The sequence below is a fragment of the Peromyscus maniculatus genome, chromosome 8 (assembly GCF_049852395.1).
Source record: "Peromyscus maniculatus bairdii isolate BWxNUB_F1_BW_parent chromosome 8, HU_Pman_BW_mat_3.1, whole genome shotgun sequence".
NCBI lineage: Eukaryota > Metazoa > Chordata > Mammalia > Rodentia > Cricetidae > Peromyscus > Peromyscus maniculatus.
Window position 1 is genome coordinate 88218416 of NC_134859.1, and position 23983 is coordinate 88242398.

The following is a 23983-nucleotide window of genomic DNA, read 5'->3' on the forward strand; positions in this document are numbered from 1 at the left end:
TCAAAAAAATTGCACACACACACATAGTCTCTCTCTCTTTCTGTCTTGCACACAAGCACACACACTAGATACAGAACAAGGAAGAGAGCGGACGGCTTGTGATCAAGGTCTCCCCACGATCTAGGAGAGGTTTACAGGACACTGAACCCACAGCTTCTGTCTGGACACACCCTGCTGAGACGGTAGTGGAGATGAGCAATGAGGAGAGCGGGGCCCACATTCATCCAGCTGCTCTGAGGAAGTACCTGCTTGCATGTCTTTGTCCCCAGAAGCCTGGCTATGGAGCAGAAGTTGTTGAAGTAGGTGCCATGGAAGACTCGGAAAAGAGATTCTTCAGCTCCAGTCCACTCCACGGGCTCTGAGGGGGCTTCCACGACACAGAGCTGAGGTGGGGCTGGACTGGCTTTCTGCTTCGTGGGGGTCTGACAGCGAGAGTTAGCCTCTGGGCAAGGGAGAAAAACAGAAACATGTGGAATGCAGCTGTCGGTAGTCCCTGTGTCAGAAGTCCGTCATTCTGATTTGAAAAGGAGACGAGTTAGGAATGGAAACATTAGCTGTTCCATTCCACGGGACACTCCTGTAAATCCAGGCAGTGGGCAGGATCATAACACGATTGAGGCTAGCTTGGCCCACATAGCTAGATCTGTGTGTGTGTGTGTGTGTCTGTCTGTCTGTCTGTCTCACTTTCATTGCTTCCAGGTAAACTGGTAGAAAAGAAATTAATAGTTTTTTTGGTTTTGTTTTGTTTTCTGTTTTGGTTTTCCAAGACAGGGTTTCTCTGTGTAGCCTTGGCTGTCCTGGATCTCGCTCTGTAGACCAGGCTGGCCTCGAACTCAAAGAGATCCGCCTGGCTCTGCCTCCCGAGTGCTGGGATTAAAGGCGCGCGCCACCACCGCCCGGCCAGAATGAACAGTTTCTAGGTTATATCTATAAAGAGCTGGGCACTGAGCCTGGTCCTCTGCTCACCTGAAGAACTGGAGGCCCAGTCATTGCCTGTGTCCCTGTCGCTGTCTCCTTCTTTAGTTTCAGCCACAGCAGAGCCCGATGTGGTAGAGCAGGACGCACTGACCACGTGGTGCCTTCGCCGGCGGCGCCCAGAGCACTTGGATCGAGGGTTATGGAGCATGGCATACTCCTTTGCTCCTTCCTGTGGTGAACACATTACAGTAGGAAACAGGGATGGACACAGGGTCTCTGGGCTGATGCCACCATCACAAAGCTTCATCTATAATGATACTTTGGTTTTTATCTGTGCTGTGTAAGTGCGACCATATTATGACCGTGGCTAAACAACTGCAAAACATGGACGAAACAACACCCTCTTGACAAAAGAGATGCCATCTAGTCTTAAAAGACGTAATCTACACATGGCCAGCTTTGAGTAATACATGAAATGCATCTTGTGCTAACTATCTGGAATTTGAGAACATCTCCTGCAGATGAAATGAGGGTCAGAGGGGACGAAGGCAGCTTTAGAAAATGCAGCTCATGTTGCAGAGCAGACCCAGGCATCAGGGCTTCTTCCCCTAGGTCTCTGCCCTGACATATGACCATAGAGCCTGTTTCGGTCATCCATGTGTGTTGCAGTCATCCATGTGTGTTGCAGTCATCCATGTGTGTTTCAGTCATCCATGTGCAGTCTCTGGATCAGAACATAATCACGATTGAATTCAGAAGCTTCTCCCTGAATCTACATGTGAGACTTTGAGGAATGCATGAACTAACTCAGCTTGGTCACAACTGGTTCCTACAGACTTCTACCTGTTTCTGAAGAATAAATATACTGTGTTGATAGCACACACCTCCCCACTACGAGAAATACACAGCATTGGTTGCTTATATTCTGTCCTTTTCTTCCTTTTTCCAGTGCTGGGAAACCAAGGCTTTGTACATGTAGACAAGTGCTCTACCACCAAGCGACAGCTGAACCCTATAAAAAATTAGCCCAAAGTACTGCTTATCATAAACCAAGCCTGCAGAGGTCACTTCTGAGAACCCTGGAATCAAAGAGTAAGGCAGGTGACGCTCTGAGGAAAGAACTGAGGAGTTCAGAATGTGGATCATCTCACAAGACTGAACTTCCAAAGAGAAGTTAACGAGGGCTGGACACCAGCACTTGGGGGGCGGAGGCAGGCAGATTCCTGCAAGTTTGAGGTCAGGAGAGTTTGCAGAATGAGTTCCCAGACAGCAAGGGAAACATAGTGAGACCTTGTCTCAAAACAAACACAAAAAGATGAAATTATCTGAGGCAAAAATAGTAAAATATCTAATAGCCAAATATGGCTTCTGATGGGATGATAGAGCTTGAAATCTAAACAGAGGCTAGGGATGTGGCTCACAGCAAGAGACGTAAGTAGCAAGTATGCTGCCGTGGATTTAATCCCCAAACTCCCCACACATATTTAGGTAAAGACAGAAAAATATTTCAAATCCAGGAAGGCCTCTTTTGATTTCTTTGTACATTTTAAAAAATGTTATTTCAGAGCTGGGTGCAAAGCTGATGTTGTGGTGACCCCAGCACATGGAAGCAGAGGCAGAGAGTCAGGACTTTCAAGGCTAGCCCCAGCTACATAGTGAGTCTGAGTGACATGAAATTCTGCCTAAGAAAACCAGCTTCCCCTCATACCCCCCACACCCCAAAAAGGTGGAGGTGTGGTGGTGGTGCAGGCCTGCAACCCCAGCATTTGGGGGGCTGAAGCAGGCTCTTGAGTTCAGGCCAGCTTCAGCCATATTTGAAACTAGTATGAAAACAAAAAGTTCTTAATACAAAGTGAGAATGAGCTGGGAACAGCTCAGAGCACTGGCCTAGCACTCACAAGGATCTAAGTTCAAGTCTCAGCACTGTTAAAAAGTTAAAGGAAAACTGACAAGCACTGGTTTGTCTCCTCCCTGTGCCTTCTACTGAAGCTTTCAATGGACAGAACAACTGAATTCTCGGTTAACCTTCTGAAGCCTTGCTTTGGCGGGGACAGACATCTTGTTATAATTAAAGGCACTGTCTGTAAGGAAAAGCAAAGGCTGGGGGAAGAGAGCCCAGCACATCTGAATTTGCACATCTGGCTATCTGAAACTAAACAGACATGCACGGGGTTTCCGAGTGTGACTCTGAGAAGGATGATGTCCTTTCGAGTTACGTACGTGCTAAAATGTTGACATTACATTGGGGGAAACGCCTGGAGTAATTAAAAAAGCCTGGGCTATGGATTTTCATCAGGGTCTGAACCTCAAAAATGCTATAAACACTGACTTATTAACACACTCTATGCAGAGTATCTGACTTTTATAACCCCTAAGTTCTTCTACCTGGGGCGAGGTCATGAGGGTTAACAGATAATCATGGTAGGGCGCAGCATGGGGCTGCTTCACGCACAGGACCGACCGACTTAATGCAGGAGTCGGAGGAAGCTGACTTATCCTTTCTTTTTTGCTATAACCATACAGCCCACTCCAGGTGAGCAACAAGAAACGTTTTCTGCCACGTCCCTTCTGTTACCCTGCTAAAGATGTTCCCAAAGGCACCTGACTTTCCACTGTTGTTTTATCGAGGACAGACACTGTATCAAGGTACTAACTACATCCTTTGCCTGGGCACAGCCTATTATGTGGAGAGCTGAATAGTGACCCTCCTCTGGGAGCTGCTCTGACAAGTACTCTACCCCACCCCCTCTCCACGGTCACCTCAAGCAATTGATAATCTCACTGCAGATTTACAGAACCTAAGACTATCTGGTGATCTTCAGATTACACCAGTATGTATAAAAGTTCTTATTGCTGTTCTGTTTTGTACATCACTTCTCTCGAATCACGTGGACTGCTGAGGGTTAAGAGCAGTGTGTCTGGGCAGGAGCTCAGTGGGCCCACATAACTGCTGCACGAGCCTGCTGACCCGAGTGCCACCCCTAGGACTCACACAGTAGGAGAGCACCAACTCCTCAAAGCTTTCCTCTGACCTCCACACATGCGCTATGCATGCCTCACCCCACACTCAAACGACTGAAACGTGTCTGCGTACAGAACTACAGAAACTAGCCTCAGAAGCCCACGACCCACTGAGACACGCCAGTCAGTGCGAAGAGAACCCACGGCCCAGATGACCAAGATCTCATCAGCACACACAGCCCTCCCTCCCTCCATCCCTGCCTCCTGGTTCCTGATTTCCACCCTTTGTGCTTCTGAGGGTTTGGATGGGGGGCCCTCAGGCAGTAACCCCATCTCTTTCTTCTCAGAATGCTGGCTGCTTGGACTTAGTGGGTTCTAAAAGAAAAAAAATGTGGCTTTTATGTCTATTTCTGAGATGCTATCTGGAATCAGACTTATCCTTGAAGTAATTTTAAAATCAGAACTAACACTCCTAATAAGAACCATGAGAGCATTGGATTACACACACTCCAATGACGTCTTGGCTACCCCTTCAGCAAAGTACTGCACCCCTCCCCTTCTGCTCCCCAGTCCTCCATCTTTTCACTCAGCAGCCGGAATGAATGAAGGACGGTAGTAAGGAAGTGAACGGCAGTCCCTTTCAGCAGTCCCTGGGAGTGACTTTTCCTTCCCCTTTCCTTTGCATCTGCAGTTACGTCACCCTCCTCTGCCCAACATTCTAAATCCTAAAGATAAGACGTTACCTGCTAAATAATCTTTCTCTGCACTTACAGAATCCAGAATATCTGCCATTACTGTTTAGCACTGTGCATCTCCTCACGGAAACTGGATTACTCCAAAGGCTAGAAGTCATAATACCCCATGTGACTAACTATATGGATAATCACAGGTTGGGGAGCACTGAGATGTGCCTGTCCGAGAACAAAGGAGGATACTCCCTGAATGACAAAGTTCCTAGTCAGCAAACGGCCTTCCTGCCCATTCTTCTTTCCCTCCCTGTAAGCCCTTTGTGTCCCTTAGATTTTTTTTTTTTAAATAAGGTTTTTCCTGAGACAGTGTTTCTCTGTGTAGCCCCGGCTGTCCTGGAACTCAGAGATCTGCCTGCCCCTGCCTCCCGAGTACAGGGATTAAAGAAATGCACCACTACCACCTGGAAATGGGGTCTTAAGTTACCTCCCCCACAGCCTCAGGACGCCAGTCAGTGGCTGAGTAAAACTGATCTGCTTCCCACCAACTTTGTCTTGTGTTCTAAGCATTGGCTTTTGGGTGACGAGTAGCAGATGTGGGTCCATGCTGTAACTGATCTGGGCCCCTTAGATCCACAGGATGATTTATGCAGCCACAAAAGACCTGTCCATCAGTGAGGGTCATGAGACTGGACACAAGAACCAGTCCCTTCCTGTGCTCCTCTTCCTGTGGCTGGATGTATTTACAGAGACATGAGAAAAGATAGCATTTATATATAGGACGCATGCACGCACACTTTACTCCATTTTTTTTTTCCCTTTGGTGGTGCTGGGGGTTAGGCCTAGTACCCTAGCCCTGACACACATGTACAGCCCTCTCTGTTCCAAATGTAACAATAGTCTCAGACTCTCAGTAGGTGATATTTAGAGCAGAAAGTCCTTTATTAATGTTCACCCAACCTTTCTCAATTACCCTTACAGGAAGACTACAATGGCCTATCACATCTGGGGAGCTCATTAAGACTCCTGCAGAGAGCCGGGCGGTGGTGGCACACTTGGGAGGCAGAGGCAGGCGGATCTCCGTGAGTTAGAGGCCAGCCTGGTCTACAGAGCTAGTTCCAAGACAGCTAGGACTGTTACACAGAGAAACTCTGTCTCCAAAAACCAAAATAAATAAATAAATAAAGGATTCCTGCAGTGCCGTGGACTGACTCCCTTAGCTTGTGTTCCCAGACAGAAAGCTCAAGGACCATTTCCTGCTTGACTTGAAACAAGTTAACAATGCCAGAACAGCTTAAGAACCTACCAGCAAAAGGAAGCAGTCTGTGCCACATGGTTCTGGTTCAATCTTGATTTCTTTGTTCTTGCGTTTATATACATTAGGAGTGGCATGGAAAGCTGGAAAACAAAAGGCTGCCCTGTTTCCTGGGCTCTCGCCATTTGACAGGAGGAAGCAGGAAACTTGAGTTAGGAGCGTGGGCAGGTGCCGACTTCACATGAAAGGTGATCGGCAAGGTACACAAAATTTAGTTCTGATAGCAACACCATCCTTCCAAAGCCAGAAGGCCCCAAGGGACAATCATGGTGCTTAATTAGGTTGTACCTGTCACATCACACTGTCAGGGAACAAATAAAGACAGAGCTGGCCCTCTGCAAAGCCCTCACCCCAGCTGGGGCTGAGAACGCCACACACACAAGGAAGCAGGACCGAGGGAAGGAGTCGGGGCGGGGTGGGAGGAGGGACGGGAGGAGGGAGGACTGCACACAGGGTAGCCACACTCACGGTGGAGGAAGCAGTCGTATTTGAAGCAGCGGCGGCAGAAAAGGGTGTGGAAAGAGTGTAGAGACTGCTCCCGCTGCACGGACTTGGCGTTGGGGCCGTCGATGTTGGGTGTGCACTGCGGGGGAAGGGCGTTGGGGTCGGACATCTCCGTCAGCTCCCGATACCTGTAAGAAAAGAGAGCACTCCTCTCCAGGAAACCGCCAAGGGAGGAGGAAGGGCGGTGTCTATAGGCTCGGTGGGGCAGGAGATGGTAAACAGGCAAGTGGGTACCCCCCTGTAATTCCGCAGGGCTGAGCACAAGAGTCAAAGTAAGAAGGAGGCCTGGCCAGTACAGTGCTGGTGCAAGGACCCAGAAGGACGGGGTAAGTTCTCTGCCCAGACGTCCTCAAGAGCAGTCACAGAATGACCCCTAACTCGGCAAAGGGCACCGAGAGGTGAGTAAGCAAGAAAGCCAGAAGTGCAGGCAAAGCACGGCTCAGCGTCCACAGGGTCTTTATTAACAACAACAACAACAACAAAGAGCTTGGTAAGGCTGTGTCCACACACCCCGGACACAGCCTCAGTGGACAGCGCTCCCTACCTCTCCTTCATGTCATCGGGGACGCCGTTCTCGGGGAACATGGAAGCAATGGCACTGAAGATCATGTCGTTGGGGAACTGCTTCTTAGAGCTCTTTTTGTTGCCTGCATTGGAAACGACAGCAAATGTCTGAGTGCAGACAGAGCTACTGGAATTGTTCTCTTTGCCACAGCACAATGGTGAGCGCCGCTGTGCTCATCCAAACATCAACTGTAGTACGGACAACTAAGGATAACAAAGCCTACGGTCCCCGTTAGGATCAAGAAGGGAAGAGGAGCTTCGTGAAGCGCTGAAGATAGAGGAGCCCTACCATAGCATCGGTGCTGAAGAACAAGACTGACACACTGGAACTCTCATAGGAAGAGACACTACCCCCTGACACAGAATTAAATCACATAGTATAACTTAGTAATTCAATAGTCCCCGTGTCCGTCCGTGTCCACCCCCACCCTCAGAGAGGGTTTCTCTTTGTGGCTTTGGTGCCTTTCCTGGATCTCGCTCTGTAGACCAGGCTGGCCTCAAACTCACAGAGATCAGCCTGCCTCTGCCTCCCGAGTGCTGGGATTAAAGGTGTGCGCCACCACCGCCCAGCTCTTTTTTCCATTTTTGTGTGTGTGTGCATGGGTACGGGTGCATGTTTGCATATGTGGGCACACATGTGTGGGTGTGCATGTACCTGCAGGTGAGGTCCTGAGGTTAGTGTCTGGACCCACCTTCCTCTATTGCTCTCCACCTTATTCACTGGCCGAGTCTCCCCAGCCAGTTTGTCCTGGGGATCCCGTCTGCACCTTTGAAGGCTGGAATTACAGACAAGTTACCACACCCATCCTGCATTTACATGGGATTCTGGGGATCTGGACTCCGGTCCTCACACTTGCAGAACAAGAACTTTAACCACTGAGCTATCTCTGCAGCCCAGTAATATCAAATTAAATACTAGTGACATGGAAAATATTCATAAAATTAAATTAAGAAGATAAAAGTTTATATCACACACCCACACAATCTCAATTTTGCATGAGCATGCTGATTTACACATGTACAATTTAAAATCTACATGGAATTGAAAATCTGATTATTCCTACGTAGCAAGATTGTAGTGTAATTTTATTTTCTCCCTTATCCCTTCCCAGATTTTCCAAACACATTAGGGTTAGAAACTAACAGCACCGATCATTCCAGAGGTTTCCCTGCTTCAGCTAGTTCACAGTCGGCTGAAGCTATCAGTTAATGACTCTATTTCTCTTTCAAGCAGACCAACGAGAAGCATAAACGGTTCTTAAAGAGCAATAGGCTTTAAGGTTTCCTTCTCCCTGTCCTCGTCAACTCAAGCAGCCTGTGGGCTCTGCACCTTCCATGGCGTGGCGCTTCCGCTTTCTTGTCACTGGCAGATCCTCTTTGCTGCCGTCCTGCTTCCCATCCGAGGGGTCATTGTGCCCTTCCTCTTCCTCATCTGAGTGCTGATTGAGGGCATCGACCAGCTCCAGGAACACGGCATCGCTGATCAGGACAGACCCCGGGATCATCTCTGAAACACAAGGAGAAAGGTGAGTGCTGGTCGCCCCACACTCCCGTCACCTTCCTAGGTAGTTTATTTCCCCCCGTTTAAGACAGGGTCTTGTCAGGTGTGGTGGCGCACACCTTTAATCCCAGCACTTGGGAGGCAGAGGCAGGTGGATCTCTACAAGTTTGAGGCCAGCCTGGTCTTTACAGTGAGTTCTAGGACAGACAGGCCTATAACAGGTCTCCCGTATCCCAAGCTCGCCTTGAGTGCTGGGATTCCAGGTGTGTGTTACCATATCTGGTTTTATGCAGTGCAAACACTCCTAACGTCCATAGCATCCATAAACATCATACCAGCCACATCCCCAGCATTTAGGTAGGCTTTCTTACACTCCCTCCTGAGGTCTAGGGGTATCATTTGATTAGCTTGAACAACTGCAACAGTTAGCTGGCTAAGTGGAAAACCAAGTTAGAGATTTTTCTCTTATTGAAATATTCCATGTCTGTGGCCACTGCTAACAGTGTATTTATGGTTCAACAATCTCAACAGCAAGCTGGGCACACACTTTTAATCCCAATGTTCAGGAGGCAAAGGCAGGCGGATCTCAGAGTGAGTTCGGGAGAGCCAGGGCTGTTAAGCAGAGAAACCCTGTCTCCAAACACCAAACAACAACAACAAAGGTGTGCCAACGACCCCAAGCAAGGCAGAGAGATAACAGCAAAGTGAAAATTCACTTGGCTTTGTGCTAATGTTTCAACAGTAACTTCTCTTCATCAAGACAGCATTTTTTCCTAAAATCGTACTTCATGGTTATACTGCAACATGAAAGAATATCTTTGAACACTAGAGGGTGCTGTGGATGTATAATATATTTGAATGTTAGCAAAAAGCACCCACAATTGTCAAGAGTAGGTAGGGCTATTGGTTGACAAATTCATGGGGAGTCTCTTCTCTCCACACTTCTTTCTTTAGTAGTGAGGATTGAACTCAGGATTGTGGAAAGGGTAGGCATTCACTCTACCACTGAGCTACATACGCAGTCTTTTTCTTTCTTTCTTTTTCTTTTTCTCACTAGATTGCCCAACCTGGCATCGAACTTCCTCTGCAGCCTTAAGCAGACTTCGAATTTGCAATCCTCCTGCCCCAGCAGTAGCTGGGATTACAAAGGTGTGCCACCATGCCCAGCTCCTCTTCCTACTTTTTATTCACTGATAACTTTTCTAGAATTAGAACTAAGAGCTGGCCAGACGGCTCACTGGGTAAAGGCTGCCAAGCCTGATGACCTGGGTTCAATCCCTCCCACCCACATGGTGGAAAGAGAGAATCTACTCTCTGACCGACCACCACACCCATGCTGTGGCATGTGTGGACTGCACCCAAAAATAAATGTTTTAAAACAAAATTTAAAAAGAATTACAACAGAAGTTAAGGACCAACCCAGAGGACTCAGGACCCAGCATTCACAGGGCTAACTTGGGTTCCAAGGGGACCCACTGCCCCCTTCTGGCCTCTTTGGGCACTGCATGCACATGGTACACAGACACAGGCAAAATCTTACACATAAAACAAAAACAAATCTCAAAAAATTAAAAAAAACTACAGCTAAGTTCATATGCTTTTCTTTTATAAAATAAAGATATTTAAGTCAATTTCTGAGAATCCAGAGGATACCTGGCTTAAAGTAGTATGACAGAGAGGATAAGCTCACTGAACGCAGAGAACGGGAATAAAAAACAAAACGGCCTCTGATGAGCTTATGGAAAATGTCAACGATTAAATTTGATCGTTCAATCAACACTCTCCTAGCCACTGATTACTAGGTAATTCTCTTTGTGACCCAGCTCCTTCTGCAATTTAACTGGGGTTTTCAATATAAAATTCTAATCTCAAATCACATCCTGTGAGCCCAGCTCACTACAGTCCTCTCCCCAGAGCCCAGCTCACTACAGTCCTCTCCCCAGGGCCCAGCTCACTACAGTCCTCTCCCCAGGGCCCAGCTCACTACAGTCCTCTCCCCAAGGCCCAGCTCACTACAGTCCTCTCCCCAGGGCCCAGCTCACTACAGTCCTCTCCCTGTGAGCCCAGCTCACTACAGTCCTCTCCCCAGAGCCCAGCTCACTACAGTCCTCTCCCCAGGGCCCAGCTCACTACAGTCCTCTCCCCAGGGCCCAGCTCACTACAATCCTCTCCCCAGGGCCCAGCATATCAATCACTACCTTCTTCGCCATGAACTTTGCCATCGTAGTTATTGATCAGCTCCTCGATGAAAGTCTCGTCTTCTTCCTTCACCTCGTCACCCATGTAGGGAATATTGCACAACACCGTCTCATCTTCCACCTGCAGAGAACCAGATGGATTTATGCTGCAAGCTCCCCTGTCTCTCTTCCTTCCTATCCAACGGAACATTTGCTGGGCTGTTCCTTCATTTGGTTCCTAGACTCCTGAAGAAGAGCTCTGTGGACACAGATTTTCCACGCATTTTAAAGACCGGCCATTTTGTTTTGCCAACAAAACCTCAAACAAGAGGTACACTAACTGTGACTCGTAGGGAAAGCAGTTTAATCCACATTAACAAGTAATGCTAAAGAGGAGAAGGGTGTTCAGCAGAGAACAGACACACCAGAGCTCAGCACATGCTCTGTCCCTGAGTTACACCCTAGGCCCACCCAGTCATTCTCACACTCCCAAGGATCTAGTAAAATCACCGTAAGCTTTATCTGAGATGACTCTCTCCTGTAGAGCCGGATCCTAGCAGGAGGCAGGATGAGGGGCTGGATGAAGGCACCTCTGTTCTCTAGGCTGCCTTCGTAGCACCTTGCCATCAGAGGATTCCCCAAGACCTGCTCCATCAGCAGAGCTGGCAGCCTGCTTAAGCCTCAAGTGTCTGATTCAGCCATATTTAACTGTGACTAATATTACAAAGTTGGGTCAAGGTAGGAGAAAAATTGGGAGTCCTGGGCTATCTTGTTAATTAAAGAAAAAAAAAGCAATGTTTTAAAGAGCACAAAAGCCGGGTATCGGTAGCACACGCCTTTAATCCCAGTACTCGGGAGGCAGAGGCAAGCGGATCTCTGTGAGTTCAAAGCCAACCTGGGCTACCAAGTGAGTTCCAGGGCAGCCTGGTCTAAAGAACAAGATCTAGGACACACACAGAGAAACCCTGTCTCAAAAAGCCAAAAAAAAAAAACAATAAAAAAAAAAAAAAAACCACCAAAGTCTAACAGGATACAGTAACCTGCAAAGTGTGTGTGTGTGTGTGTGTGTGTGTGTGTGTGTGTGTGTGTGTGTGTGGTGCACGTGTGACTTACTGCATGTGTGTGGGGCACATATATGTGGAGGTGAAAAACAACCTGCAAGAGTCAGTTCTTTACTTCTACCACCTGGAGATACAACCCAGGTTGTCAGGCAGGTAGCGGGTACCTGGACCTGCTGAGGCCTGTAACTATGTAACTTTAGAGTGACTTACAGTAGCATTCTGCTCTGGAGGTCCAAGCTTTGTGGAATGCCCTGACAATCTTCAGAAGCTCACACAGATCCACATAACATGACAACAGTTTAAACAACCGCCAGTGTTTTCAATACATACCATGAAGTTCTGCTGGAGAGGGGACCAGGAGTACATGATGGGAACCAACGCAACCGTGTTCAGAGACCTCATCAGCATGTTCTGGCTGGCGAAGCCCGGGAAAATGCTCTCTATGGTACACTGAAGGAAGAGCAGTGACGTGGGGAAGAAAGTGAGCACACAACTCGACAGCACCAGCCCAGTCAGCTAGGATGGCTCCAGGCTAGAATCCTCGCACTCGGAGCTGAGGCAGGAGAACTGCTGTGTGTTTGAGGCTAGACTACAGAGTGACTTTCAGGCCAGGCTAGACTACAGAGCTAAACCAATAAAAACAAAACTGTAAGAGACATACTGTAAAGTGGGCAGTGGTGGCGCACACCTTTGATCCCAGCACTCAGGAGGCAGGGGCAGGTGGATCTCTGTGAGTTCAAGGCCAGCCTGGTCTACAGAGAGAATTCCAGGACAGCCAGGGCTGTTTTAGAGAAACCCTGTCTTGAGACAAAAAAAAAAAAAAAAAAAAAAAGAGGCAAAGCTTTTTATATAAGGGAGTTGTGATAAACTCATATTTCGATTATGAAACAGATGTCTTTTTGTGCTGTGTTGTTTACTCAAGGAATGGGAAAGAGGAAATAAGCCTGAAAGCAATCATATTTGTGGCCCATTTCTGATTCTTTTATAATGTATCTACACTCTTTGGGGAGCTGTTTTGAGCTGGTGAATCTTGATAACAAATCAGAGCTACACAGAGAGAACCTGTCTCAAAAAACTAAAAAAGGGGGTAGGGAGAGACTGTAATTTCTTTCCAAAAAGCTCCCAATGTTTTCTATAAGAGCCAAGATTACAGATGTGCGGCCCATCCCAGGTTCATCCAGCTATCTTGGGATCAAACCCAGGGTTTCCTATACACTAGGTAAGCACGTTACTACTGACTGAGCCCCACTCCCACCCCTGTGTTCTTCTCAATCTTTTTAGATTTATTTTGAATTATGTATCTGAGTGTGTATCTGTATATGGGTACAAGTGGGTGTGGGTGCCTGCAGAGCCTAGAAGCATCAGATCCCAGGAGCTAAAGTTACAGGGGTTGGGAGTCACCGAAGTGGATTCTGGGAACCTAACTCAGGTCCTCTGCATGAGCAGCATGTGCTCTTCACCACTGAGACATGTCTCTAAATTCTTCTAAGCTATTAAGTTGGTAAAGGGTGTTAGCAGCAGCTCCTGAAGAAACTTTGAAACTGATGAGCTGTGGAAAGCTCCTATTCACGTCTGTGTCCCTCAGAGATCAGCACAATGCTTGTCATACTCAACAGATGGCTTGTTCCAACCAAAGTGTGGTCTCTAAAGGATCCATCAATCCTAGGGCTTGAGGACAGGACTGTTTTCCAAAAGATCTAAACTTTGGATAGAGCTGTGTAGGTGATGGGGACTTAGCATGGGGAAGCAAAGTGGTACACAAACTAGACTCACATCAGTTTGGGGAATGATCATTGGTCTTATTACAGGATCGGCTTTTTGTATTTAAAATATTACCAGGCTGTCAAGATGGCTCATTAGGTAAAGATGCTAACCACAAACCGGCGACCTAAGTACAACCACAGGGACCTGCTGTGGGATGGTCTGTATGTTAAATGTGTTGCTCTGATTGGTTAGTAAGTAAAACACTGATTGGCCAGTAGCCAGACAAGTATAGGCGGGACAAGGAGAGAGGAGAATTCTGAGAGTGGAAGGCTGAGGAGGGGAGACACTGCCAGCCGCCACCATGACAAGCAACATGTGAAGATGCCGGTAAGCCACGAGCCACGTGGCAAGGTATAGATTTATAGAAATGGGTTAATTTAAGATAGAAGTAGATAACAAGAAGCCTGCCATGGACATACAGTTTGTATGCAATGTAAGTCTCTGTGTTTACTTGGTTGGGTCAGAGCGGCTGTGGGACTGGCGGGTGAGAGAGATTTGTCCTGACTGTGGGCAAGGCAGGACCAGAAAATCTCCAGCTACAGGGGCCCACATGTGAAAGAAGAGAATGGACCTCCATGCATGAGGGGACACACACACACGTGAGCAAAATAAATACGTGCAATAAAAAATTAAAAGTATTACCTCTTTAAGAAGCTAGAATGCTTTTTGTTTGTTTTCTGTTTTTCAAGATAGGATTTCTCTGTGTGGCCCTGGCTGTCCTGGAACTCGCTCTGTAGACCAGGCTGGCCTCGAACTCACAGAGATCAGCCTGCCTCTGCCTCCTGAGTGCTGGGATTAAAGGCGTGCGCCACCATGCCCGGCTGCTTTTTTTTTTGTCTTTTAAAGACAGGCTCTCAAGCAGCCAGGGCGACTCAAGTTTACCGTGTAGTGGAGGCCAACCTCAAAGTCCTCATCCTCCTGCCTCTACCTCCTGAATTAGGTTGTATGTCCAGCTAGAAAGTGCTTTTTAAATTTATAGTTCAATAAATAAACAACTGTATTTACTCATAGCAAGGCTATCTCTCTGGTGAGTACACTTTTGTCCATTACCTAGAGAATCTGTTCCCTAGTACCTAAGTACATTAGGCACAAAGTGGGATGTCATGGAGCTTGGACACAAAACCCAGAAAAACAGACAATAAATGTTTCTTTTTTTCTATGAAAAAGCCACAATATACTCAATAATGGAGGAAGATAATAGACAAAATGGTTAATTTTTAAGCTAGAATTATAACTGTGTGTCCACGGAGAAAGGAAAGCCGGCTTAATACCCTCAAAGTACCTTTTTGAGAAAAGGATGCCCACTCACAGGCTTCATTGGCTGAACAGGCTGCACTCGAAGCTTCTTCCATTCTTCATTGAGGATCTGGGTTTTTTCCTGAACCTTTGCGAAATTGGCCACGTACAGAGCCTAGCAAAGCCAAGGAAAAGACCTGACTTGGGTCTTGGGGGAAAAAACCCCGAAGCCGAACTTCGGAGAAAGGACAGAACAGACCACCTTGCTCGGGAAGCATCTTTACCTTGGCTCCCATATTCGCCTGAAGCCGCTTGAGCTGCCGGAGCCTCATGTACTCAGACTTCACTTTTCTTTTCCAGTACGTGATGCATTTGGAAGTCGGCGGACTTGCTATATCCATTTTCCTGGACTCAGAGAGACAGATATAACAAACAGTGCTTGATTACCTGGAAAGGAAGATGTCCTCACACTCAAATGAATGAGGTCAATTATATGTCTAGTTTCATGAAATTTTTGCATAAAAATATACATCGAAAACTCCAATATGAGTTTAAAATTACAACTGAAAACAGACTTTTTCGGAAGTAATTTCTGGGTGAAAAATGTTAGCGTCTGTCATCCTTTAGTGACCTGTCTTACATTTAGCACAGGAGCAGCCTGGTGTGGCTGACTCGCAGAGATCTGTTTCAAGTGTGTGGCTCTAGGTTCTAGCCCCAGCACTGCCAACAGAAACAAACAAAAAGGTTGTAGGGCATTATAGTGAATGACCTAATCTCCTCACCTGGGAGACAGAGCAGGGGAATCAGGAGTTTACAGCTGGCCTGCTCCACACAGCAACTGTCTCAAACAAAACAAAACTGGGGATAAAGCTCAGAGGCAGAGGACTTGCCTGGAATGAGTCCAGTTCCCAGGCATCAATACGGCTGCCTCACAGTTATTAGGGACTTGATTTTTATTTTTTATTTTTTGGACACATGGATGGATGCCTATTCAGTGAATTCAAAATGTTTAAGGCTTATTTTTATTATTTTTAATTACATGTATGTATCTATCTGTGTATGAGTGTGTGCCCGTGCCTGTGCCTGAGTTTTTCACAGTATTTAGACTCCTAGCTCGAGTCACAAGCGGTTGGGAACAGCCTGATATCAACCAAACTCAGTTCCTCTGGAAGAGCAAGCACAACAGAATACCTGAAACTCCAGTTCCAGGGGATCCACCGCCCTCTTCTGGCCTCCTTGGGAACTACATGTGCATGATGCACAGACATAGGCAAAACACTCACACACACAAACACACACACAAAAATGAATAAACAAACAAACAAATCTTTTAAAAGGAGAGAGGGACTTGTCTATTTATGATTTTTTTTTCCTGTGCATTGTTGTGGGTCTGTGTGAGGGTACTGGATACCCTAGAACTGGACTTAGAGACAGTTGTGAGCTGTCATGTAGGTGCTGGGAACTGATACCAGGTCCTCTAGAAAAGCAGCCAGTGCTCTTAAACTGCTGAGCCCCAAGAGAGGCGGAATGTTTTAACCAAACCCAAGTTTATCTCACAAGCTTGACAGAAGACCCGCCTAGAGAACAAACTCTCTAAAGTCCGCCATAACAACAGAATAATCTCATCTCCAAGTCAGCAGCAGACTATGGAGGGACACTGGCTACACTGTAACTTTCTTTTGGGAGTCGGGGCTGAACTACAGTGGAATACTTTGAGAATTTAGTGTTATATGCTCTACTTACCTCATGGAATGCAGCTGGAAATGCTGGACTTTATAATGTGCTTCTGTTCTTCAAATGAACTGCAAGGCCTAAGAGGAAAAGAAGTGTTCAGCTTTGCCAGAGAATAAAAACTGGGTTTACGGAACCAGTGCAGCACACTCCAACACTGCGCCCCTGGGCAGGACTCTCCCCACAACCAGAGGACTTCAGGGTCTCTGCTACCATCTGCATATTAAGTCAAGTCTCGAAGATGCTTGATACTTTTTTGTTTTGTTTTGGAAACAGGGTTTCTCTGTGTAGCCCTGGCTGTCCTGGTTCTCACTCTGTAGACCATGCTGGCCTCAAACTCAGAGAGCTGCCTGCCTCTGCCTCCCGAGTGCTGGGATTGAGGGTCACCACCGCCCGGCTAGATCCTTGACACTATTTAGAGCGTCACTTATGTATTAACAAACTCTATCCTCCTGGGGCGAGAAAGTTAGCTCCGCAGTAAAAAGCACTCGATCCTCCTGTGGAGGATCCACAGGCACCAAGTAAACACATGGTGCACATCCATACATGCAAGCAAAACCGCCATACACGTGAAAAAAATGAATCATTTTTATTTAAAAAATTCTATCCTTCCAATCACTTGCATTCCCATGACCACCAAGCTTCTAAGTGCTTTCCTTACCCAATTTTTAAGCTTAGCGAGCAGGTAGACCTAAAACATTAAATATGTACAAGTCAATAGAATCTGGTTTTACTCTAATTTTAACTAGTTAAACTTGCAGGAGACCTACCTCTTCTAAGATTTAGTTATTTTCATTTTATGTGTATGAGTGTTTTGCCTATAAGTATGTATATGTACCATGTGTGTGCAACGTCCACAGAGGCCAGGAGTCAGATCCCTTGTGACTGTGGAGTTTCAGATGCTTGTGAGACACCATGTGGATGCTGGGAGTTCAACCTAGCTTGTCTGAAAGAGCAAGTGCTCTTAACTTCTGAGCCATCTCTCCAGCCCTGAGAACGACTTCTACTATTCACTTAGTCAAACATTTTAAGTTTCAAAAATCATTTTAAGGACAGCTAACATTCAAAATAGAAACTAGGTTTCAGACTGTGTGTGTGAGAGAGAGATTTTGAAATGTAGTCTAAACTGGCCTTGAACTCTTGATTCTCCTGCCTTAGTCTCAAAAGAGCTGGGACTTTAGGTGTCCACCACCAGCTTTGTGAAGCAAAACAGCCTAAAGGTAAAGGTCAACCTTGCTCCGTGGAGGTCACCCTGAACACATCTCAAAAAATACATTTAAAACAAGTGATTAAAGGTGTGCACCAATACAATATTAGCTGTTCTAATATTTTGTGTATATATAAATTTTTAAAAATATTTTACAAATATACTTACTTTTCAATTATGTATATGGGACAGGGGTGTTGTACATGTGCATGTGGTACCCACAGAGGCTAGGGGACAGATCCCTGGAACTGGAGTGGTTTTGAGCCACTTGGCTTGGGTACAGGTGACTGAATTTAGGTCCTCCAAAAGACACCTGGCTTGGGTATAGGTGACTGAATTCAGGTCCTCCAAAAGGGCTACTAGCGTTCTTAACCACTGCACCATCTTGCCTGCCCCTTAAGAATTATTTTTATTTATGTGTCTGTGTGAGTATATACAACAGGTGTGCAGGTCCTCATAGAAGCAAAGAGTTTTTGGATCTCCTGGAGCTGGAGTTACAAGTGAATATAAACCACCCAGTGTGAGTGCTAAGAACTAAGCTCAGGTCCTCTGGAGGAGCAGCAAGCATTTCTCCAGCCCCAGGCAAAATTTAAAGTCAATAATGTTTTATTTATCCTATTTACTTTTTCTTTTTTTCTGTTTTTGGTTTTTCTTTTTTTAAATTAATTAATTTATTTTGTTTTATGTGCATTGGTGTTTTGCCTGCATGTATATCTGTGTGAGGGTTTCCGGTCTCCTGGAACTGGAATTACAGACAGTTGTGAGCCGCCATATGGGTGCTGGGAATTGAACCCGGGTCCCTTTGGAAGAGCAGTCAGTGCTCTTAACCTCTGAGCCATCTCTCCAGCCTGTTTTTTGGTTTTTCAAGACAGGGTTTCTTTGTGTAGCCCTGGCTATCCTGGAACTAGCTCTGTAGACAAGGCTGGCCTCGAATTCACAAGAGATCCACCTTCCTCTGTCTCCCAAGTGCTAGGATTTAAGATGTGCGCCAGGACCACCATGCTAAAAATCAATAAATTTTTATTTAAGGATTTTACGTATTAGTTTTTTTTTCCTCCACTGCCTATGAAGTTCACTATAAATCTCTTAACGCTAAAGTTAAAGATTTTTCCAAATCACCTTTTTTGGTTTGTTTGGTTATTTGAGACAGGGTCTCTCTTGCAGCCCTGGCTAACCTGTAACTCTATGTGGACCAGGCTGGCCCTGGCCTTAGATCTGCCAGCTCTACCTCCTAAGGGTTGGGATTAAAGAGACATCTGTAAAGAAGCCAAACAGCACAGATTTTCAAATCTGAGCTGCTTTTATCTCCATGTGAATGATGGACATATTGAGGACAACTTCAAAGTTCCCCATCTGAAATCTCCAGCATCTAATTTCTTAAAGTCATTTACTTCAGGACAGGCTGACTGCCTGGTGCTCAACTGTTGACACCCTAAGCTGGTCTACTTTTTGGTTTTGTGTTTTGAGACAAAGTCTCACACAATCCAGGCTGCCCTTGAACTTCCTCTGTAGTTAAGGGTGACTTTGAATTCCTGATCCTCCTGCCTCCACCTCCTAAGTGCAGTGATTATAGGTGTGAGCCACCACACACAGCTTATCACTTCTGCCCAGAACAAACAGTAACAGCCTGCTCCAGGAAATGAAAAAGTACTTCAAACCAGACAGGACTGGCTAACTCAAAAACCTTAGGCCATCTTTATTGAAACCCAAATGTTGTAATTTACAATTCAATGAGATACCACAACCTTGCTTAACAATAGTTCTCTTATGGCTTTTATTCCTTGGCCATCTTTTTTTCTCTCCTAAACCCATCCTCCTTTAAAATAAAAACAAAAACGAAAACAGCTGCTGCAACATAAGAGCAGTAACAGGTAGTGCCAAGTGGCAAAATGTAGATTAATATGAATGTGTTAATTTAACGAGTTAGTAATAAGCCTGAGCTATTGACCGAGCATTTATAATTAACATTGAATTTCCTTGTTAGTTATTTGGGAACTGGCAGGTGGGAAAGAAAAGTCTGCCTACAGACAGGTCTGGCTTTGCAACCCAGAATGGCTCTGAACTTAAGATCCTTCTGAAGCAGCCTCCCAAGTGCAAGGATTACAGGAATGAACACTCCATATTTTGATATAGTAAACTCAGAACATATCACTTGATCCACCTGAAGCTGGGGATCAGTAATGGGAAGAAGTTACTCGACCAACAGCTGCTGGCAGTGCTTAGGGTGGTGGTAATGGTAGAGTGGGAGTGACGGCTGTGGTGCTATGGGGGCTGGGGGTGAAGCGATGGTTGTGGTAGCAATGACGTACGTTTAGATTTCTCAGAGAAAATGGTCACAGAAAAATGCCAGTATTTCCAATAAAGGAAGAGGTCATAACTGAAATGTTATCTCCTGCAGTCTGTTGAGAGAGATGACAGTAACAGAATAATCCAACAATTGATAGTACCACATCTCATTTTTCTCAAGTGTTTTATTTGGCAAGGAGAATACATACACACACACGAAAATGCATTTGAGTTTTAACTAATCATGATACAAAATAAACTACACTTCCTCCTTTTACCCACTTATGTGATATTTGAGTACCCATGAGCCAGTATTTATTTCACTTGGCTTTTTTAATGGGTCTTCTATGTCTCTAAAAGTTTACTTGGCAGAGGGCTCCTCACAGAATGTGGAAAGAAATAAGATACTGTAGGGAGACATAGGTATGATTTAGAAACAAAAAACAGTAACAACGAAAACCACTTGAGAGGGCTGGAGAGATGGCTCAACAGTTAGGAGCACTGGATGCTGTCCAAGAAGACCCGAGTCCTATTCCCAGAGCCCACAGGATAGCTCACAACCATCTATTACTCCAGTCCTGGGACATCTGATGCCCTCTTCTGGCCTGCACAGGCACCAGACAAAGCACCCATACACATGAAATAAAAATAAAATAAAATAAAGCAACACTTCAAGTACAGCTACATGATAAAATAGCAGCTGGATCCTGATCAATGGTTATCACAGAAAGTAAAAACAAACCCCCCCCCCCAAAAAAAAAAAAAGAAGAAGAAGGAGAAGAAGAAGAAGAAGGAGAAGAAGAAAGAAAGAAGAAAACAACTGAGCATTTGGAACAGGTTTGGAGAGAAATGGAGTCGTTCATCTTAGACAAAGATGGTAGTGCATAAAAAATAATGTTTCTATTAGCGTTTTCTAGTTACTTACATAAGCCAATCAGCACTTACATTTCATTACTGGAAGCCTTTTATTATTGTCATTGCACACTGAAGACAACCTAAAATATACTCTGTTTGGGGCTTCAGTCTTCATCTAATTAACTTCAGCTCAATAAAAACAACATTTCAATCAGATGCACAAAGGATTCCACATGTTAGTCACTGTGAGATGAAAATTAAACACAATAAAGGACTGGAGGATGGCTCAGTGGCTAAGACTGTCTGCTGCTTTTTTTCAGAGTTCAGTTCCCGGTACCCACACACAACCACCTCCACCTCCAGAAGATCTGACACCCTCTGCTGGCCTCCAAGGACACCTGCACTCACATGCACATACAAACAATCAAAAATAAAAATAAATCTTTAAAAAAAACATGCGATTATAAGTATCCTCACTAGAATGGCTAAATTAGAAAAGGCCGATAAAAACCAATTACAAGTGTGTATGAGAAGCATTCAGAACCCTCACACTGCAGGTAGGAATGGAAAATTAGTAAAGGTGTCCGCCGCCAAGCCTGACAAGTTCTACTCATGGAACCAACAAGGTGGAGAAAGAAACTACTCCTGAAAGATTTCCTGTGACCTCAGGTATGCACACAAAAATAAAAAGCAAAGTGAAACATATGGTTACCACACAAGTTGCCCTAGAAGAAAAATGAAAACACATACCCCTGGAAAGACATCTGGCCCTTCACTATTTTAATAATAATTTAGTTAATAAGCAAAGTAAGAAAGGCTATGGATTTATAAAAGCACTATAGCTTTTAAATTTTTCCATCTTGTTTTTTTTTTTTTTTTTTTTTTTTTTGGTTTTTTGAGACAGGGTTTCTCTGTGTAGCTTTGCGCCTTTCCTGGGACTCACTTGGTAGCCCAGGCTGGCCTCGAACTCACAGAAATCTGCCTGGCTCTGCCTCCTGAGTGCTGGGATTAAAGGCGTGCACCACCACTGCCCGGCCCATCTTGTTTTTAATTAATATTTATTTTTAGATTTATTTTATGTGTTTGGTCTACATATATGTGTGCCATGGGAGGGCCCGGTGCCCTCAGAGTTCATAAGACATTGTCAGATCCCCCAAAACTGGAGTTATAGCCCATGTGGGTACTAGGAAGCAAATCAAGATCCTCTACAAAAGCAACAAACACTCCTAACGGCAGAGACAGCTCTCCAGCCCCGTTTTTTCATTTTCAACTCATAATGGAAATGGGAAGCTAAACCCACCCTGAACAGAACCCACGAGCGCATGTGCACACGCAGGTGTGTGTGTGTGTGTGTGTATTGAAGTCATTCTAGTGATTCTCAATTTCATCAACATTCATACTAAAATTAGCACTGAGGCAAGGAACACAATGGGACAGGATCTTCAATTATGATAGTAAGCACATTCTGTATTTATCCAAGTGTGTCCAACCTGTGGTGCTGTGGAATAATCCTTTTGTATACTGTGAAGAATTGTCACTGTGATTGGTTTAATAAATAAGCTGACTGGCCAATAGCTAACAGGATAAAGCTAGGCAGGAAAGCCCAACTAAGAATGCTGGGAAGGAGGGCAGAGCCTGGAGTCACAAGCCAGATGCAGATGGAGCAGAAGATGAACGTGCCATGCTAATAAAGGTACCACCACTAGCAAAGCGTAAATAAAACCATGGGTTAATTTAAATGTATGAGTTAGCTACTAACAAGCCTGAGCTATCGACCAAGCATTTATAAATACTATTAAGCCTCTGAGTCAATTATTTGGAAAGAAGCTGCCAGGTGTCTGGGAACAGGTGGGCAGGAGAGAATCGTCTGATTACACTGTGGCTGGAAGGTTGTCTGCATCGCAGGATATTTATGAATGCAACCCAACACATTTGTAGATGACAGGGTCAAGCAGTAAGGCCAAAAGGCTGAACCCCATGACATCCTTCTACTTCTCCAAAGTATTTGCATAGGACCAGGTTAGTTACTGAGCACAACAAGCCTCTACTGTCACTCCTGAAAACCAGGATCTCAAGCTGGCTGTGTTGGGGCACAGGCCTTTAGCACTAGCACTTGGGAGGCAGAGGCGGGGGAATGGATTTCTGAGTTGAAGGCCAGCCTGGTCTACAGAGCGAGATCCAGGACAGTCAGGGCTACTCAGAGAAACCTTGTCTCAATACACACACACACACACACACACACACACACACACACACACACACACACACCAGGATCTCATGTATTCCACCTAGTCCACTTCACCTCAAATTTCCTAGGTAATCATGGATGACCTTGAACTCCTGAGCCCTCCTACCTCAACCTCATGAGTGCTGGGATGACAGGCGTGCACCACCATGCCTAGTTTGCTGTGAACCGGAATCCTTACTAAAGAACTCTAACATCAGTATTTCCTAGTGTTCAAGAGAACCAGGTCATGTCCACTGGAGACAACAGTGACAAAAATCCAAGCAGGGTTGGTTTGGGGAGGAGATTTTATTTTGATTTCCGGGAACTGAGGAAAATGCTGGCTTGGAGATGTACCATGTTGACTGAGAAGAGCTACAGCAGCCTGCCACAGGCAGGGCCCTGCCTTGGCTGGTTCTGTACTACATCAGCATCAAGTTTCATGTTAGGGACTATCTATCCATTACTGTTTGATAAAAACAAGACTTTTCAGTTAGACCGGCTCACACACAAGCAATAAAGGAGAAAGAACACAACATATAATGCTACCGAAGTGTAAGAACCCAACTAACAGTGACAAAACCCATGACCCGTCAGGCAGTGGTGGCATACTCAGGAAGCAGAGGCAGGGGGATCTCTGTGAGTTCGAGGCCAGCCTGCTCTACGGAGCTAGTTCCAGGGCAGCCAGGGCTACACAGATAGACCCTGTCTCAAAAATACCTTTTTAAAAAAAAAAGGAAGAAAGAAAAAGATAACAAAAACTGGAACCCATGACCCTAAGGTCTAGAATACTGGAGTGCCAAATGATAACCTAGTGGGACGGAAGGCTGGAACCTGACACACATGTGCACATGCAGAAAACACACAAAATCATCTGGGACGTTCCAGAATGGAAATATTTTTTTTTTTTTGTTTTTTTTGTTTTTTTTGTTTTTTTCGAGACAGGGTTTCTCTGTGTAGCTTTGCGCCTTTCCTGGGACTCACTTGGTAGTC

At 45.5% G+C, this 23983-nt stretch overlaps 1 protein-coding gene across 9 annotated transcripts in view; it reads right to left on the reverse strand.

Moving 5' to 3' along the window:
- Nucleotides 1-23983, reverse strand: part of Ezh1 (enhancer of zeste 1 polycomb repressive complex 2 subunit) — a 38418-nt gene that overhangs the window by 11783 nt on the left and 2652 nt on the right. For 2 of the 9 annotated variants that reach the window (XM_076577655.1, XM_076577656.1), the window contains exons 2-13: nt 16431-16498; nt 15328-15407; nt 14972-15092; nt 14734-14862; nt 12018-12137; nt 10648-10768; nt 8279-8455; nt 6929-7031; nt 6349-6512; nt 5872-5963; nt 967-1147; nt 246-442 (exon numbers count right to left, since the gene is read on the reverse strand). In XM_076577655.1, the coding sequence (XP_076433770.1) occupies nt 246-442; nt 967-1147; nt 5872-5963; nt 6349-6512; nt 6929-7031; nt 8279-8455; nt 10648-10768; nt 12018-12137; nt 14734-14862; nt 14972-15092; nt 15328-15329 (1407 nt within the window). In that variant the 5' untranslated portion in view covers nt 15330-15407; nt 16431-16498. Of the gene's footprint in view, nt 1-245; nt 443-966; nt 1148-5871; nt 5964-6348; nt 6513-6928; nt 7032-8278; nt 8456-10647; nt 10769-12017; nt 12138-14733; nt 14863-14971; nt 15135-15327; nt 15408-16430; nt 16499-23983 lie in introns of those variants that run through there. The other 7 variants (XM_042282829.2, XM_076577657.1, XM_006992923.4 and 4 more) reach the window with 5 other exon arrangements.